The sequence below is a fragment of the Rhinichthys klamathensis genome, unplaced genomic scaffold (genome assembly GCF_029890125.1).
Source record: "Rhinichthys klamathensis goyatoka isolate OS25496 unplaced genomic scaffold, OSU_Roscu_1.1 h1tg000006l_1, whole genome shotgun sequence".
NCBI classification, from domain to species: domain Eukaryota; kingdom Metazoa; phylum Chordata; class Actinopteri; order Cypriniformes; family Leuciscidae; genus Rhinichthys; species Rhinichthys klamathensis.
The window spans coordinates 656,159-675,337 of record NW_026606559.1 but is presented as its reverse complement, the minus strand read 5'-3'; the positions used below and the strand labels follow the sequence as shown (position 1 = coordinate 675,337).

The following is a 19,179-nucleotide window of genomic DNA, read 5'->3' as shown; positions in this document are numbered from 1 at the left end:
GAGAGAGAGAGAGAGAGAGAGAGGCAGGCGGGCAGACAGAGGGAGGGAGAAGGGTTGGAGGAGAGGAGAAGCGGCCATTCAAAACCCATTTTCGAGGGCTCTCCAGGAAGTACTAATTGTTTGGTGACTGGAGTACTCTTTAGGGAAATGAAGGCTATCTGGGCGTGCAGCGAGGAGATAATGTGTGTGCACATCACTCACCCTTTAATAAAGAGCAGAGCCCGGCTCCGCACCGGCCAACCCTGGGATACGGAGGGAAGGTGGAGAAGCGGGAGGGAGGGAGGGATTTATCCGTAGTAGAGGAGTGGGGCGGGGGAGAGGAGGAGACGTTTACAGAAGCCAGGCTGCGGAAGAAGAGGGGGGCTGAATGGACAGATTACTGTCATTAGAGTGGTAGAAGACAGGGACAAGAGAGAGCAAAAGACAAGGAGAAGAAAGCCAGGAATTGTTTAATTAGCGGACAATAACTGGTTTCCACTTCGAAGGCTTTAGCCTTTTTGCCACTTTGATTGAAAGCTACATTATAGAGATGACTAGAAATGATGTGAGGGAAATTAAACAAATGACACAAGCTGAACTAAGACTCATGCAGACTGCATAGGCACCAAAGCTAAACAACATCCACCAATTATACAGTAACTACAGCTATAGGCAATATAGCTAATTATGTTTTTTTTTGGGCTGTTATGTTTCTTAATGGCTTTGATCCAACGGTCCATTTAGAAAATATTGTTTAAATGATTAAAAATGTACATCTCACATAAAATTTTACATGCTTGTATAAAATAATAAAAAAATACAATTATTAAATGGGGTCATTCCGTGTCAAATCAACCAAATTTCTGAAACTTCCCTGGTTCATATTTTTTTCTGAAGTAAGTTATGACAATTTGGATATGGAGAAGCATTGGAATCCCAATATCGATTGGATTGAACCATAAGGGGCTTAAAAATTAAGAAAAGTTATATTGAGATATCTTCAAGAGTTACAGGCATGCCAACTTGGGAAAAATAATATTTATGGCACTCAGACAGGAATGTTCTATGCAATTATTTTAAATAGGGAAACACTTCTACTACTTCCAACATTATTTGTAGCAGCTCAGCTGTATGCAAAGTGATCCACATTTAGTTTTTTACCATTAAAAATGTGTACAATTTATTCCTGGAGCCATATTGAGATCCCAATATCCCTATAATTAAACCATATTGGAATTTCAAAATAAAGACACCAAAAGAAAAGTTTGTTAAGAAACAAAATCTTAAAGGATATTAAGACATCGTTAATAGGCCTACTTCTTGAGTTACAGGTATGCGGGGGGACCTAAGAAGGTCTAGCCTTCTTTCTAAAGTCATTTTTATCCTCCTGTAATTGTAATTTGGCCCCAAATCTTACGTGAAATTTTTTTATTTTGAACCCCCCTCTACAAAATAGTGGATTAGTCAATAAATATTATTTCATCACTGTCTTTCTTCAGAAAAAATAAGGATAAAATTAAAAATCTGAGCCTATGACCACTTGAGTTGACAGGGAATGACCCTATAGTCAAAAGGCTGAATATGTTTTTTTTGCAATATATATTTATATATATATAAACTACATATATCATTTATATCACTATGCCACCCACGACAATGTATACTGTACAAACACTTCTTACCAAAGCAAAACCTCAAGACAAACTATTGTTAACTGACAACTTATCACAAATGGAAACCTTTAAAAGTGCTAATAGGTTTCAGACAACATATGTGTAGCATAATAGCACATCTATCATCAGGCAATTTGTCTCCCAGGGTGTCCTCGGTTAAGTTAAGTGCCTTCGCTAAAGCTGCATGTACGACTGAATGGGATTTGTTAGTGTGTGTGGCTATAGAGACGCCTAGAGTATGTGTGTGATTCCTGCTGGAGTCCATTGTAGAAGCAACATCATCTCTCCCTCTCCCTCTAATCCCGGCCCGTCTGATGGCGAAGTGAACGCCTTTGACGTTTCAAAGGCTTCCCCCATCATGACTCCTGACACACTACACATCCTGACGCGCTATCGCCGTGCCCCTGACAGCTGCACAAATTGGCTGAAAGAGGTGTCTGTGGCGCGCACTTTGATCAGCCGAGCTTTTGCTCTCTTGCGCTCGGTCTGTCTCCATCCCGGCGTCGTGTTGCGGAGGCCAGGCCCCTGATCTGTCGAGGAGAACCGGGCCGGGAGGGTCTGATAAGCTTCCACTCACACAGGAAGCTTTTTGTGCAGTCAGATCATGCGTGTGTGCATGACTGCCTGAAGCCATGTCAGACACGCATATGGTGTGTATAGTTTCTGGGAATTGGCTGTATTTATTATATCCAGATTTCATGTAGGGCTCTGGCACACTAAGACACAGCTTGTAAAGCAGAGTTATGTGTGCATCAGTGTTGGGGAACATTAGGTTTAAAAGTTATGTTATAAAAAATAAATAAGTTACAGCATTATTTCTATGCAAAATAATGCTTTAAGTTACTTTTGCCATGATATGTGCTGACTATCATGACATTCATATAATAAATCACAATAAATGTGACATCAAAATTAAAAACTAAATACAATAAACAATAGAATACAACACTTATATATGACTGAGTCGAAAAAGAAAGTAATGAGCAATCATTGTTTGAATCTCTTAATTTAAGATTAGTAGACAGTCCCAAAAAAACAGTTTCTTTAAAATGAATCAAAATTACTATCACTACATAGTACAAAAGAAAGGACTGTTCAAGATGAACCGATTCAATGAATCAAACCTTCAAACGCAAACCATAGCTGCATCCGAAATCGCATACTTTATTTCAGAAACTTCTGGTTCACTTCTTACTATTGATATTAGTAATTTCTCAAATATGTGTTGTCATTTATAAGATATATTCAAGAGAAGGTAACATTCCAAAGCAATTATGTATTTTAAAGTAAATTCACAGGTTCACTGTCACTTAACTCGTCAATTTTCAGATTCCTAAATTTCTTACTTGTAGACTAGAGGTCATATCCTCCCATCTAGCAAAAAAACTAAAACAAAACCGTATTTAATATGTTATAAAAGATGTAGGCTATAAAGGATCTGTTTATTGCTTTTTTTTTCACAAATATTTTCCCCATAGGGCTTGTTCCTGGAGTAGGCTACATTATTTTGTGGGTTTTGATATGTTGTAATTAACTTGATACAGTCATATGCATTCATGTATTTGTTATTGTAATTTGGTTTTTTCTTTAATTTCATAATTATTTTTTTTTCTTTGTTGTTTAGGTGTAGGCTTTAAATAAGCCCTTTTGGGTTTTCTGCCTCTCCCTGCACAGTATATGGATACTTTCTTGTTTTTATTGTATATATTTCATATGCATGCAAATAAACAACTAACTGTTTACTATAAACTTAAACTTGAACGACTCACGCGACTGAACATAAAGTTGAGTTAGTTACAACACTGCTGGTACATAATGTCATTGTTCATGCAATGCACTGACCTTCTCATATTCATATAAAATCCTCTACTTTTCAGAGTGAACACGAGATTTATATATTCCCTATATGCACATGTATGTTTTGATGGCACTTTGACGTCGTCTTCTGTTCCCTGTCTGTGTGTTGTATTCCTGAGACTTCAATGGGTTCATTCATAACTGTAGCTCGAGGCAAAGGGTGTGTGTGAACTATATGAATGCAGAATCTATTCTAGCCGCGATAGGCCTGCCTGTCTGTCTGTCTGTCTGTCTGTCTGTCTGGAGGAAATTGCAGGCTGTGGGGAAGTGCAGGTAATAGATTAATGGCAGGGGAGACTTGCCAGTGTACAGCACAACTGACAGCCAATGATTATCACAAACACAGAGAAAGCGCGGGCCAGACGCGCACACAGTACATTACATAGACATCACTAGGTAAGCGCACGCACACACACAAATAATAGCTCTCATGACACAATCTAACTGTCACAGTGATGGTTCTATATCTGACTAACGTGTCCGTCAGAAAATATAACGCTCGCTGTGTGCGGTTCAAAAGACGCCACATTAAAAATGGACGCGGATTAAACCAACCTGTGAGGGATATATAGTACAATCAGTTCAGTAGATGACGTGCTCATGTGTTGCTGTACCTTGCTTGCTGACGACGATATGGCGTATTCCAACTGTACATCCAGTCCAGACTGGAATCGTCGAAATGCAGATGTACTGCGCGTTCTTTGGACCAATCAGCTGAGAGCACGAGGTCAGACTTCCTTAACGGTTCAATAAAACTATGCTGCCTTCCCTTCACGCGCTGCTATCGGAATTGGAAATTTGCTACATAACTTCACACATAGGCTACTTCTGAAGTCGAGATCACGAGCTCGTCGCATTCAAATGCTTTGTTGTTGAACAGGAACCAGGTTTATTCTTGCCTATTAATTGGGAAAATCTTAAAGCGAAAATGATATTTACGCTGTAAGTTAGCACACTGAATAACATGGCCAATACTTACTTTGGTCGTTATTTAGTTAAGTGAAATAAGTTCGCCCTGTCAAGCTCACATTTTTCAGTTACGCCCTGTCTGGTTGACAGGCATGCACGCGCACTTTGAAGTTATTATAGGCCTAACTTGATTCAGTTGTACGCTGTCATGCCGAATTGTTAAAATATGAAATATGCACATTATTGTAACTTTGGGAAAACATCTATTTATTAGACAGTAAAGCTCTCTGGCATATGACACGGTAAGTAAGTGTCTCAAATTAAATGACAAATATATATATCCCCTTGAAATGCAAGACAAATTGGATTGTACCCTTGTACATTGTCTTTTTATTTGGTTTGTCTTAATATACTTGGGTTCCTCAAGACAGAGCCTGAAAACTTGTGTCTCGTGTCAAATGTGTGAGAGTTGGCAACACTGCTCAAACTTAAACTTCACCGGCTTGTGTTTAAGCACACATTGGCAAGACATGTCCATTAGAGATAGATTTTCATTATCTTCTTCTTAAATCATGCAACCTTGTTGTTTAAAAGTGCATATTACAGTAATCTCATATAAATCATATCAATTTTTAATAACAACTACTGCCTTTCTCTGTCTTGCAGCAGTCATATGCCCCGCCCCCTCCTCCCATGGCTCCGCCCAGCCCCAGCACCAATAGCAGCAGCCACAGTGCGGCGGAGCAGCTCAGTAAAACCAACCTGTACATCCGGGGCCTTCCGCCAGGGACCACAGACCAGGACCTCATCAAACTCTGCCAACCGTAAGTGTCTTTTCCCAATGTACCCGATCTGTCACTGCCTGTTATCCTCTTTCTCCTGTCTGAACAGGAATGTCGTCCTATATGAGCAGTTGCTCTATACCTATTTATAGTTGCAAAGACACAGGTGCCCACATACAAGAGCGCATGCAATCATGTAAATGCACGATCAGAAGGTCACAGGGAAACGAAAAAGAAAAAAAAATCACTGTGATTAGTTACAGAGAAGAATATGGCCCCATAAATGGCGATGGCAAGTCAGCATCATTAGTGTGTAGGGAGGTCATTATGAAATGCAGTACAAGAACCAGGGGGCAGCTTGCATAATCTTCTGCTCTGATGACTCATGCAGATGTAAATCCTGTGTTTTACTCCAGCGCCATGACTTTCTGTGAATATTTCTGAATTTCCTTATTTCACCCCTGCGAAGTTGACCATGAGAATATTGATCTGGGGTCAACAGTTTCTATGCAATGTTTAGACCAAGGAATGCTTTTTTTCTGTGGAAAAAAACTAAACAGATGAGTGCAATTACTGGGCTGCAGCTATAGTTCCCAGAATTCATTGTGATTTGGGTTTTTTTTAGGGGGAAGAGGCAGGAAGAGAAACATTACTTTCATTTAAAAAAAATTAAATAAAATGCATGCCCCACTTATAATGCTCCAAATGTTAACGTGTCAAAAACACAGAGGGTAGAATGATGAAACCTCAAGCCACAGCAGCTCTCAATCCCTCTCAGGGTCTCGGGCTACCATGGTCCAGGTTAGCCCAAGGCCTGGAGTGGGATTGGAATCAAAAATTCATGATTATGAAAGTTTTATTAGCTGCGGCTGCTGTGCCAAATGGGCAGTAACATTTTGGAAAGGTCAAAAGGGTTCGCCTTGGGGCTCACTTCTGGAGCTCAGCAGAAAAAAAGAGTGTTCACAAACACTCTTTGCATTTTTTTTTTACATAAAACCACAATGATTTAGATGCCATTCATGCATATCTGCCACCCTAGTGTCGCGATCTAAAGCTTACAGCTGCGTTCATGCATACGCACACATTTTGCGCACATGCACAGTTAGTGACCCTTTTCGGTCCTCCAGTGGCTCTGCTGCAGTGGCGGGAAGGGCAGTGAAAAGTGCTTCTGTCAGGCTGACATTTCGGAGATCTTCTTGTGTGATTCCCCATGGAAGATTGGCAGGGTTTTGAGGCTGAAGGTACAATGGGGTTAGACTATAAAGGAGAAATCGTGGCCTCAGCAAAATCCCAAACCTCAGCCATGAAAACGAGCCCATATAGTTTTCAGCTTGCTGTCCTCACAGTTTTTTAATTAGATTATCTGATAATTGCGGAATGGCAGGTTGTCAAGATGCAGATGCAGAATGTTTGCCACATTTATTAACAAACATCCAGATTTTAACGTCTTGAAATTGCATTAGAAGAGGTGAAAAGGTCAAATTGGAGGAGTGTTACATTTACTGAGACAAAAAAAAAAAACCTGAAAATGTAAAAGGGCGTTTTCATTAAAGGCTTGAATATGAATCATGAATTATTAATGATGGCCTTAGGTGAACGCATCGTCATCATGTTTATGTGCTTTCATTATGCATCTGCAATTCTGTGTGTTGGTAGAAACCAGAGGGCGGAGAGTCATGTCTGTGAGCCAGTTCATTACTTTTCCTTTCCATGATTCGATATCATGGAGTATTAACCCTCAGGACAAAGAATTTTACAATACCACTTAAAATAATTGCATTTCAGAACCCCTCATTATGTCGCTGATTGTAATCTAATGCTACAGAGAGAAAGTGAATACAATCCAACTCAATTTTGCTCACACTGGGAGCAAGGTTTTAAGGGATAAATTAGGAATTTCAAGTCCTGTATGATTTTGGCCAGTTTGTCTGCGCCCAGATTTAAATTTTATTGCCCATTCGCAGATCCACATGACACCTGTGCATGCAGAAATGTTGTATATATCCCCCAGCCATCGTTTTTTTGTTTATTAAAATTTTGGCTTGTTTGATTATGTTTTCATCTACGAATAATTAGTACATGTTTTGTTGTCTTACAATATTCCACATATTTTCTCTCCAAATCAGTAGAGAAAACGCTAAAAAGTTGGACATTTTATGTGGGTTTTCTCATTGGCTTATCTTTCATAGCTCAGGAGTCCTGTAATATTTGAATGGAGTAAAATGTCTCAGAAGAAATAAAAATACACACAAATGATTGACAAAGAGTAATATAGATCTACATTACTAATCACAGCTCAAAATATCAGTTTATATTAGTTTATTTTTATTTTTAAAATCATTTTATCTTATCTTTTATTCAGTGATACATGTTTAAGATCACATTGAACTTTAAGTTTTGATTCTGAATTTTAAACCTTAGAGGAGACAGATGCAAGATTACTAAGATCTATTTTTTCCAGGAGCAAAATATAGAGAGCAGGAGACTTCATTTGCTCTCCATTTGATCTCATTGCTGTCTAGGAGAAATAACAGATATAAAATTGATCTCATTTGTGTGTGTGTGTGTATGTGTGAGTAAGATGAGAATGTTATTATATGGCTTCTAGTAGTATCTTGGCATTTTCATGGTTTTATTCTCTATTACTTATCTATATATAATATCATATATATTTTATATTCACTGAAAAGCATCCAAGGCTTGCTGCCCAAAATGGCAGCCCCCCACACACCCCCTCCCTCGCTCTCTGTCTCTCAGCCTGATTGACTAACAGAGCCAGTGGAGGAATTGCCCTTGTGTACAGGCCTGCCATATCTAGGGGAGGCTCTGGGGTGGGATCTCATTTTCAGTCGGCAGAGCCCCCCCTGGGCTCGAAAAACTCAGGCATCCAGAGCATGCAAACCATTTCTGAGCCAGTGACAAGGCTAGTAACAGGTCACGGTTTTTATTTCAAAGTGTTGCTTTCTTACAATACATCTGTCGTCTTCTTTTTCATAGTTAGACTACAGTTTGATTTATGTCTCCTTCTCATCGCTGTAGAAATGTCTAATCACAGGGTGAAAAGCAGGCTAGTATTTCTAATGATTTGAAGATGGATCCATAATTCATATTTTTTAACTCCAGTTTTATTCATGTTGTTGCTGTAGTGCAGAACAGGTTATGTTTCAAAAAGCTTTTAGGGAGGGTGCCGGAATCTACTCTTTGTCCAGTACGCTCTCATATGTAAATGTCACTTTTATCCAGTACCATCTTAAAGTGCCCCTATTATGCTATTTTAAAGGGTCCTTATTTTGTTTAGCAGGTCTTCTAGGTTCACAAGGTCAAAAAACAGTTTAATTTTCTCAATATACATTGCAGAATCAGCTCTTTTGTCACAGTGTCCGAAACAGCTTGATCAATGATTTCGCTTTTCAACGATTAACTTTTTTGCTCACCAGCCACTGTGGCTAGTGGTTTTTCAAAGTTACTAGCCACTCCGCATTTTCACTGGCCACAATTTTGACATCGATATCATAGGGAAAAACTGCCATATAGATATTTTTAATATTATCTCATTGTTTGGCAGCCGGTATATTAGGCTGCTGTTGCTTTAAGACATGACGCACCGACCCATTATACTGCTTTAAATAGCCAATATAGCCAAGTCTTTATGTGCAAGCACTTTGGGTGTGAGCACAAAATCTGCGGGAATGAGTACAATTATGCTCAATATGCGCAATCCCTCACCCTGTAACCAACAATATTCATCCGGAGCAAATTAAACGAGTGAGTAAAGGGACGCGGGTTTGTGTGTCTGTCAACCATAGACTGTAAAGGGTGTCAACTCGCTGTCGGACAGATTAAAGAGGGAGAACGCGTTGCTGGTGCATCCTGCGGAAGAGTTTCAGATATTTCAGTATCGAAAAATCTATATTTTTAACAACACTAGATTGCACTTAGTTTATTATTTCAGATGCCTTTTTAAAAGACTACAATTGAAAAATGTATATTAGGCCTATATAAAATTCAGCCCGCCAAAGTGGCTAGTAGGAGTGACTGCGTTACACGCCACTGCTGAAATAAAAATATTAATGTCAAGCCCTGTCTCTAAACCTCTCCTTTCCGAGAGCCTACTCTGGTCTGATTGGTCAGATAGCCCAGTCAAACCTGCGTTGTTTTGTAACAGGAAGTGCGACTGGAATATCTGATGACTCGTTTCGGCAGTTCAGAATCGATGCATTCTTTTAGGAGACAATAAGTTTATACATCGTGCACTTTGCTGACCTTTTACATTCACAAACAGGTATATTACACACTGCATGAAAGGAAATATTTGAAAAAGCATAATGGGGCAATTTAATTCTGTTTGCTCTCATGTGGCTTCAAATGACTTGAGATATACAGTAGCACAAGGTTTATGGACAACAATTAGGACGCTTTTTGTAATTTAAAATGAATAATTGTGATTTTACTCTCCCGTTTAAATGTTTGGGGACAGCAAAATTTGTTCATGTTTTTGAAAAAAGTCACTTATACTCATTGAGGCAGTTTTTTTTTAAATGCAGTGAAAATTGTAATGAGATATTATTACAAATTGAAATAACTTTTTGTTTTTCAATTACAATACATTTTATCTTTCTGATAAAATATGAATGCATTTCATGTTTACTTTGTTACTTGATGTCCAATGTAAAATTAGTTTCCTGAAGATTTTTTTTTATTGCAGTTAACTTTAATGGTTTTATGTTTTCGTGGTGCAGGATATAGTGTAGGAAAGTCGCTATAGTGATGTTTCCCTTATGAGACTTCCCTGCAATATCTGTAGTTATTTCTCTCTGCTGTTTTTTTTTTAAACCTGAAAGCAGCAACATGTCTCCAGCATACAGACCTAACCTAAGGTCAGATGAGTGTCTGACTCCTCTTGAAGCTCAACTGTTCTGGGTATGTTCGGAAGAGCGTATGAGGGCCAAAAAGCTGCTAGCCATCACGAGTCATCTTGAAGTCTTTGTAACCTCAATCTCTCTGTCTCGCTCTGTATCACACAGCTCCTGTCAATATGTCTGAGGTGGGAAAGTAAGAGGAAGTGGGAAGCTTAGTCAAAAGGTGCCTAAACACCCGGGATAAAGTTCCTTTGGGCTGGATTTGGCTCTGTTGTATTGATATCAGTTCTGTCTAGTGCCTTCTGAGACAGCCTTGTCTCATTGTTAATACGTTGGTATTATTATATAATTTACAGGTACAATTTTCTTTACATTTTTGTACGTTTGAATAGATTCTGAAACGTATGGACGTATTGACAATACTTAACATCAAACATCATTACATCTTTATGAATCATTTATATCATAAAGATATTTGTATATCATCATCAAAGCTTTATTAAGGACACACATGGCCCAACCACAAACAGTTACAAAACATAAACAGTAACAGACAAAAAAACAAAACAAAAAAAAAACAGTATAATTGCTCTTGTACTATTTTCTAGATACATTTTAGAAAAAGTAAAAAAAAAAAAAAAAAAACTATTTTAATAACAATATAGCATTAAAAAATATATATTGAAACGTCAATCCTACTCCTACCTCTAAACCTACCCATATAACTATTTCTTAAAAAATATGTAGAGTAACAAAGAAAAACATAACAGACAATTGTGATCACCATAATTTATTCAAAAGTAGTCCAAATGACAATGTGTTGCAGTCGCAGTCCTCTCTGGCAGTATATAGTTTTGCGTGAGGTACAGAGCAGAATTTAAGTTAATAATCTCTGAAGATCTGATCCCGATCCACTTCGTGAAAGTGCGCTTTTCAAACGCACATCACCCAAAACATGACATGTCACAATCTGTAATGAAGCAGGCGAGACTCAATGAGTTTTTGATATCACTGCCATAAAACGTGTGTCCTAAAGCTTCTTGAGGCAGGCATTTTTAAATTTATAACGAGTGCGGGATTTGACATTTACAGTCAATGAACGGAATGGAGAGTAGATCACTGAATCAAAGCTTGAATTTCAATTTGTTCCTCACAATTGTATGGATTCTTTTAGAATGGAATTTGGATTACAGTGCATGAATAAAATGTATTACTTTTGTGAATTTATGTAAAAAAAAATTGGCGTATTTTATGGTTCGATTGTAAGTCACAACATATAGGACTGTACTGCGAAAACGCCTTTTGTGTCCCACGGCCAACAAAATAAATACTACATGATAAATATTGGTTAAACAATTACAGAAATTCTATTTTAAGGGTTCAAAGTGTAGTCTTGTTTAACATCATGTAATCCTCTAATAAGAATTTGCAGCAAACGTCACATAGACTGAAACAGTCATTGATATGTCAGGTGAATAGAATAGAGTCAAAATATTAATACCACTATTTTAATATTCATGAATAAGGATTTGTACACATTTGTACATCTGTAATGTTGTTCACACTTAAATAATTTATGTTTGGTGCTGTCAATATATTAATAATGTACGTTTCAGTGTCTATGGAAACCTAAATGTACCTTTGGTAGAAACCACACTTTATGTAAAAATACATACGAATACTCATGAGATCACGTTGCACAGCAAGGAAGGTGTCAGTCATCTTTTTTGAACTCTCCTCGACTGTTCAAACCACAGACACACTCGCTTGCAATCCCTGGTACCAAGAAAAAAAGTGATGCAAGCCTTGTCCTGTTAGCACGCTTCCTGTTGCGTTTTGGACACAGACCTAGATTTACCATAAATAATAAATAAAGGGCCCTAATAATGTAAGGTAGGTACACAAATAAAGGATTCTAATTTGCTAGTACAATCTGCCAGATTGCATGTGTGATTTGAAGACTTATTGTAGGTGATTTAACGAAGATTAACTTTGCACAGCCACACTTGCAAATAGGTTGCTCACACACAGATTTAAAGAAGCGTTTTGCATTTGGTAACTTCACCGAATGTTAGTCACGTCGCTCGCTTTCGTCTCTGACTGAATAATAGGACACCCGTGGCAGTCTTGGCTCACTTGGTGTCCTTGGTGAGAGAAGGTCAAGAAAATGTAATATGAGATGAGTTAGTCTAATGCTACATTTTTATTTTGCTGTGCAATAATATACAAGAATGTTCATATTCTGTCTGGGTTTGAGGTGATGACAAAAGTTTTTAGCTCACAACAAAAGATTGGTCATATATGTATATATATATATATATTAATCTTAGACAATTTAGACAATGTAGTACGATTTCTGCCACTGCATTTTTTTTACCTACAATATTCATTCAAAATAATTATCAAAAGTACTTTTTAAATATATTTTTTTATATATTTCTGCAACAAAGGCAGTTGTTTTTTTTACTGTAAATTTTAAGTTTTTTTGAGAGACTGGTGAGCAGAAATGCTGCATTATGAACTTTTTACATGTTATTTTGCATGTATATTGAGTCATGCCTCGGCTTATTTTTTATTATTGTACTTTCTAACAAGTTTGAACGAGGCTTTATACATGCAATCAATGCCATGGCACTTCAGGAAAGTGAATTCTCCTTTTGCAAAGTCACAGGGCTTCTTTCTTGACTCCAACGGTGCAAGCGAGTGTACAAACAAACATCAGATGCTTGTAACTTACGCTGCTGAAGTGTCGAGCGGCGTGTCAGACGAGACAGCTGCATTGGTAGCCAATTAAGAGATCCTACACACCCACCTGGATAAAAGTTGAAAGAATGCTGGTTCACATCTCTCAGCACGAGACATCAAACAGTCCGGCATCCGTGGCTGCCGGTGCTCTGGGGAAAATAAAAACACAGATCAGAGTGTGTGACGGCCCTTTGAGAACTGTCATTAGCACTTCACACACTGCAGCTGAAAGCTTCGTACACAAGACGTGTTGTCTTGACGGTGATCAAATCAGCTGGGATCTGCTCCCAGCTTGGGCTGTCACAGCACGTTGAGCCGTGTCGCGATCTTTCAAAAGTGCGTGTGTGGATCTACAAATATATTTATCTTCATTGAAAGTCGTTCTAGGCGTTTTGGTTAACCTCATGTGGTGTTTACAGTTTCTTGTGTTCATGTTGATTTGATTTTGTGTGCTTGTGGGTTGACTAAAGCACTCAGAGGGTTCAGTGTGTGCTGAGTTGGAAAGGGTGGTGGTGGCATGTGTGTGATCCTGTGTGTGTCATTTGTGGGCCTCTCTTTTGGACCTGATCTGCTCTGGTCATGGTCAATGTGGAGAGAAGGTTCCTTCGTCCAGATCACCAGAGTTAGAACATTGTAATCTCACATACTGGCTGAACTGTGGTCTTTCACTGGAGGTTTTGGTGTGTGTGGTATCAGCAGTCTAATTAAAGCTCTCTGGTAATCTGTTATTGTAAGGGCGTTGTTGCCTTCTTTCTTTCTTTCTTTCTTTCTTTCTTTCTTTCTTTCTTTCTTTCTTTCTTTCTTTCTTTCTTTCTTTCTTTCTTTCTTTCTTTCTTTCTTTCTTTCTTTCGCCCCTTTCACACAAAGATTACGGAAAATACACTGATAATGTGTCCCGGGATTTGTCCCGTGATCGTTTGATTTTGGTTCATTTACACCGCCAGTGATTTTCCGGAATCTGTGCTCGCGTTCAAACACATCCCGTAAATATCTCGTCAAGATGTGATGTGTAATGTCTCTGCAGTGTCTTAAGTTTGCTTATGATCTGCGATTTCTGCGAAACCACGCTCATGCATTTTTCTTTCTTTCTGATTCGATCATAAATTAGCACAACGTACCGTTGCACTTAAGCTGGCGAATGATCTCAGCTTCAGCGTCATCACTACAACACACCCCTTGCAGCATTGATTACAGCTTTTTTTCACACAGGGCGCGTTCCGGGACTGATCCCGACAATGTAACTAGGTCCCCCTCCCGGGATCGATGCCGGAGTCAATCCTGGAACATGTTTGCGTTCACTCAGAAGGCACTCTGGCAATTTTATGGCAATTTTCCGGGATCAACGCACTGTGTGAAAGGGGCTTTTCTGACTTGACAACATTTGAGCACTATGTAGTTTGCCTGCTCTCACATCCAATCTGTGACATCAGCAAAAAGGAAAGACGTTTTAGGGTAGCGCTATTTTTAGTTTAGTTTAGTTTAGTTTTTTATATAGCACATTTCTACTGCCTCAAGTGCAGCCCAAAGTGCTGTACAATTCCAACAATAAAACCAAACCGAAAGGATACAGAACACAACAACATAAAATTAATATATTTAGGTCTCTCTTGGGTCGGAGTTAAATGCCAAGCTATGGAAGTGTTTTTTCAAAGCCGTTTTAAAAGAATGCAGCGTGGGGATGGCGCGGATGGCGAGAGGTAAAGTATTCCATACCCTGGGACCAGCTATCGAAAAGGCTCGGTCACCTTTCCGCTTGAGTTTGGACCGCAGTACCTGGAGCAATAATTTATCTGCCGATCTCAGATTCTTTACTGGCTGGTGCAGAATAATAAGGTCGGATAGATAGGATGGTGCCAGGTCATTTAAAATTTTAAAAATGAATATGAAGGTCTTAAAATCGATCCGAAATCTGATTGGTAGCCAATGAAGGGATTTTAGAATTGGGGTGATTCTATCACTCTTTCTCATGCTGGTCAAGAATCTAGCAGCGGCATTTTGAACCAGTTGCAATCGATTCAGCAAAGACTGAGAGAGTCCCAAATATACCACGTTACAATAGTTCAGTCTTGATGATATAAATGCATGGATGATCGTCTCCAAATCCCTAGGTGAGAGCATAGGTTTCATTTTCGCTATTAATCTTGGGTAGTAGAAGCTACTTTTCACCACAGCACTCACTTGTTTTGTAAACTTTAATTCAGAGTCAAAAAATACACCCAGATTTTTTGCACATGGGTGGACATTACTGGATTGTGGCCCCAAATAGGAAGAGATGAGTGGTGAAGAGCCAAGAGGGCCAATAATCATTTTATTATGATTATGCAACTATAGGACCAGAAATGTGGTATAGAAAGTATATTGGTTATTTCTTTAATACACAGCTGTATAGAGCATGACTTTGGACCAGTGAGATTTCATTGTGACCAGGCCAACCAACTGCAAACTGTTGAAAATAAAAACCAAACGACCGACAAAGTGCCTTGATATGTGTGGCGAGCAGGACGAGGTCGAGGGCCGTGGGAGGACGCCGCGAGGCCGGTGGCGTGATTACCAATGAGCGACACCTGCGCGACGCACCCAGTGGCGTAACTATCGGTAAGCAGGGTACGCGGTTGCTTACGGGCCCGGACCAATCAGGGGCCCGCTTGACTGGAAGATATTGATTGACAGCCGGGGCCCCCTATCGCAGATTACTACTTTTAGTTTGATCGCATTTTACTTTATCACGATTTTGTTTTAAATATATAATGACAACAACATATTTTACAGATCATTAAATACATGTGTGAAACGAACAATCATGGATTTTGGTGTAATTTGTTTTGAGCTGGGACTGGGGAATCCCCGGGTCGGCTGTTTAACGTTACACGCGCGCGCCACTTCATGCGTTTTCTCAGATCGGATAGCTACTGATTTATCAAAACGATTCCATTTACAGCTGGTCACATAAATGTGTTTTTGCAAAACAGATATAGATCCGATCTTCAATTTCCGCGCTATATGCAGATTTAATAGAGTTCACGTCACCGAAAGCAACAGATGCTGCATTTTATTGATCATCAGCTAAAATGTCTAAATCGTAGACCGCAATTAGAGAGAGCGGCAACAGTACTGGTAAGATCATTTCGTTTCTTTACTTTTAATGAAGATGATTGTGTGTTAAGCGAGCGTCTGCGACTTACTTTCACTTTGATTTGCGATAGTTTGTGCGTTGGCTTGATGAATAGATGCTCATCTGCGGTGATGCGTGTTGTTGCAGAAGCGTCGTCATATCTGACTATGACATATAGCCTATACCACGCTCTCACACGTTTGTTTATTTTTTTTTAGCATTTTTAGAGGAGTAAAATTGACATATGTGGTTTCAACAACCAGATGTATTTACACTTGTCCAGTGTCGTCTGGAATGCGGCCCAGACCACCTCCTGAAGTGGTTTGAGCGACCGGATTCAAATCCGTCTCGAATGCGTTTCGAAGGGAATTTACACCTGGTCTTTTCACGATCGGATAGCTATACGATCACAGAAAAAGCATGAAGTGGCCAGGTGTAAACAGTTCCTTGCGTATTGCATGCAAAAGCCTACTCGTGGACATTGCGTCATCACGTGTTGTAGTAGGGGGCCCGCCTTGATAATCCTGCATAAGGGCCCGGTGTTGGCTCGTTACGCCACTGGACGCACCGGTCTCGTATCTCTCACGGCCCTCGACCTCGTCCTGCTCGCCACAATATGCAAACTATACTGTTGTCAGTCATGGCTAATTAGAACAAAAAGTCAAGTTAATATGAATGAGATTTATGTGATTTGCAGCTCTGTTGTGTTTGGAATGGCTGGGACATGATGCAATATGCTATTTTTGTCCTTGAGTTAATGAGTATAATTTTGCTGTATATCATAAAGTAGATTGTTTACTAATATTGTAACATGCGACTTCTCTCACTGTAAACCATTTAGCTCTTTGGCTTGATGCTATGTAAGGTCAAATTCTTGGCACTCCAGACATCCATGAGGGGAACTCCATGCTTGTGGTTCTGAATGTTTTCAGCTAGTAAACACACTTGAATCTTGTTCTTCATCAAAAGTCAGCGTCCATAGAAAGTTTTTCAGTTGATCGGCAATAATCTTGAAATGCAACCCATTTAAAAGAAGGGTTCAGCACTTCATTACTTATAACACTGGAGATTTGCCAGCATGAATTTTACATATGTGCACTGCATACTGTAATGAAATGCTTGCAATGCTAATTATTAAAGCTAGTGCATCTTTGGGAGCTAATGACTATAAGACCCCATTAAAGGAATAGTTCCCCACCCCAAAATAATATTCTGTCATGATTTACTTCCTCTCAATTAGTTTTGAAGATTAGATTTAAAAATAAATAAATCTTGTTTTGTGTTCCACAGAAAAACATTACATGTGCATTTGAAATAAGAATAACATGAGGGTATGTAACTGATGACAGAACTAGAAGATTTTGGGGGGTAAACATTATTTTAAAAAAAAGAACAAAAAACACCCACAATTACATTATTGAGCAAGTACATACATGTCAATTCTCCGTAATGCACTTTTAGCCTGTGTAGAGTAACGTCACATGCCAGCATCAATGCTCTCCGTCAACTTTAAACTACCCTGATGTTCATTGTTTAGTGTGAGAGTGATCAGGACACTTTGCCAGATGTTCTCACAGTGAGCTCCTCCACCTTTGGCTGCAATGTTAGCTGTGTCATCCTGACAAATGATCTGAAAGAACATTACGTTAACCAGAAAGTACGGCATTGGGGTCATTAAAGTTTTTGAGGTTTCAACAAAGACTTTCATTTTGTAACTTATAAATCTCAACCACAGACTCCGTCTATTGAACATTTATCCCACCTCAGTAGTTCTCAATGCTTCATTTATCAGCATCTAAACAAACAAAACAAGACAGACAAATGATTAGTTGGACATTTCACTCCCTGCATCCCTTATTGGCTGTAGGAGAATGAATCTACGCCTATGTTTGTGAGGAAACCTTCCTGTTCGTGAGTTTCGTGTTAGTGAGACATCCGTGTGCATGACCGCGGCATGGCACTGGCTTGCGGAAACGTTGCCAGCTATATTGACTACATTCCTCTCTCAGCTCCACCCCCGACCCACTCACTCATCTGAGACGCCTGTGTTTGTCCAACCACTTGTTTTGCAAGATGAAATGGCAGCAAATCAAGCGTTCGAGTCAAATGATTCTCATGTGTTTCCCTCACATTGGTCCGCTACATGCTTTCTCCAGCAGAGCTCTGCATTTTCATGTCTTCCACTCTCTGTTATGTGGTTGTTCTCATCCCCCAAGTTTCAACTTTGTTTACTGACAAACCATATTGACGAAAAAAATTCAAACAAAACCAGTATTGTTTCTATAATGAGTCTCTGCAATCCCAGAGTTGTGATTATCTGTTTTTCGCAAAAAACATCCGCCCACACTTACTCGCTGTGTTATGGTGTGAATTGCAGAAAAACTTTGTTGATAAACGGCAATTGTTTTTCTGCTATCAACCTCGTAGTTCTACAGCGGCTTATGATAATTATTTGTATTTCTTCTGTAAAGCTGTGCAGTTTGTGGGCTTATAAGGGATATGAGATGAATTAGCTGCCATTTTCCAGACATCAGCGACACAATGCCTCGATGGGACGCCGCTTCTCACAGTGACAGTAAAATGATCTTTCCCTTATTAAACGCCTCCATCCTTATAAAGGTGGGTAATATAGTCTCCCGCTTTTACCTGGAGGTGGGAGCCGCATTAAATATTAATTAAAAAAGTCACATCAGGAGCGCCATGGCTATATCAGTCTTCCCAGTCTTCAGGCGGAGACGGAAGCGATAAGTAACTTTATTACCTCCATCGTGGATGGAAGGCAGGTGGTAGGGGAGGAATAGGGGAAAAGAGGGACTGCAGAGGGGAAAGGGATTCATCTGTTGTGCAGACACTTTCGTGTTTCTGTGACAAGACTGATTTCGCTATGTGAATAGGGGTTTTGTGGAGCAGAGAGAGAAAAAAAGAGAAAGATTATTGCAAGAATACAAGAGTAGTCAGTGCTGTGAGCTGAGGTGAAAAAGTGAAAACGAGGGTGGGGATTTTTGTGGTGTGGATTGGTGCTCTGTGATGCTTCCAATGTTTAATTAAATCACTGGGGTTTGAAACTCACATCCTGCGCCCAAAATCACCCTCTCCTTGTTTACGGTGTCCTGTTAAGGAATGTATTGATGTATCGATGTAGATCCTTTCTTCAAGATTTTTAATGAAGCTAAGCTAAACCTTATTAAACATACAGTACTCTTTGAGTTAGGCTCAACTTTTTAATTAAGTTCGGAGCAAAGATTACACTTGGGTTTTTCATC

At 39.3% G+C, this 19,179-nt stretch overlaps 1 protein-coding gene across 1 annotated transcript in view; it reads left to right on the top strand.

Moving 5' to 3' along the window:
- rbms3 (RNA binding motif, single stranded interacting protein) overlaps positions 1–19,179 on the top strand; it is a 149,631-nt gene that overhangs the window by 25,635 nt on the left and 104,817 nt on the right. The window contains exon 2 of the mRNA XM_056256965.1: positions 5,085–5,242. Coding sequence (XP_056112940.1) covers positions 5,085–5,242 — 158 coding nt within the window. The remainder of the gene's footprint in view (positions 1–5,084; positions 5,243–19,179) is intronic.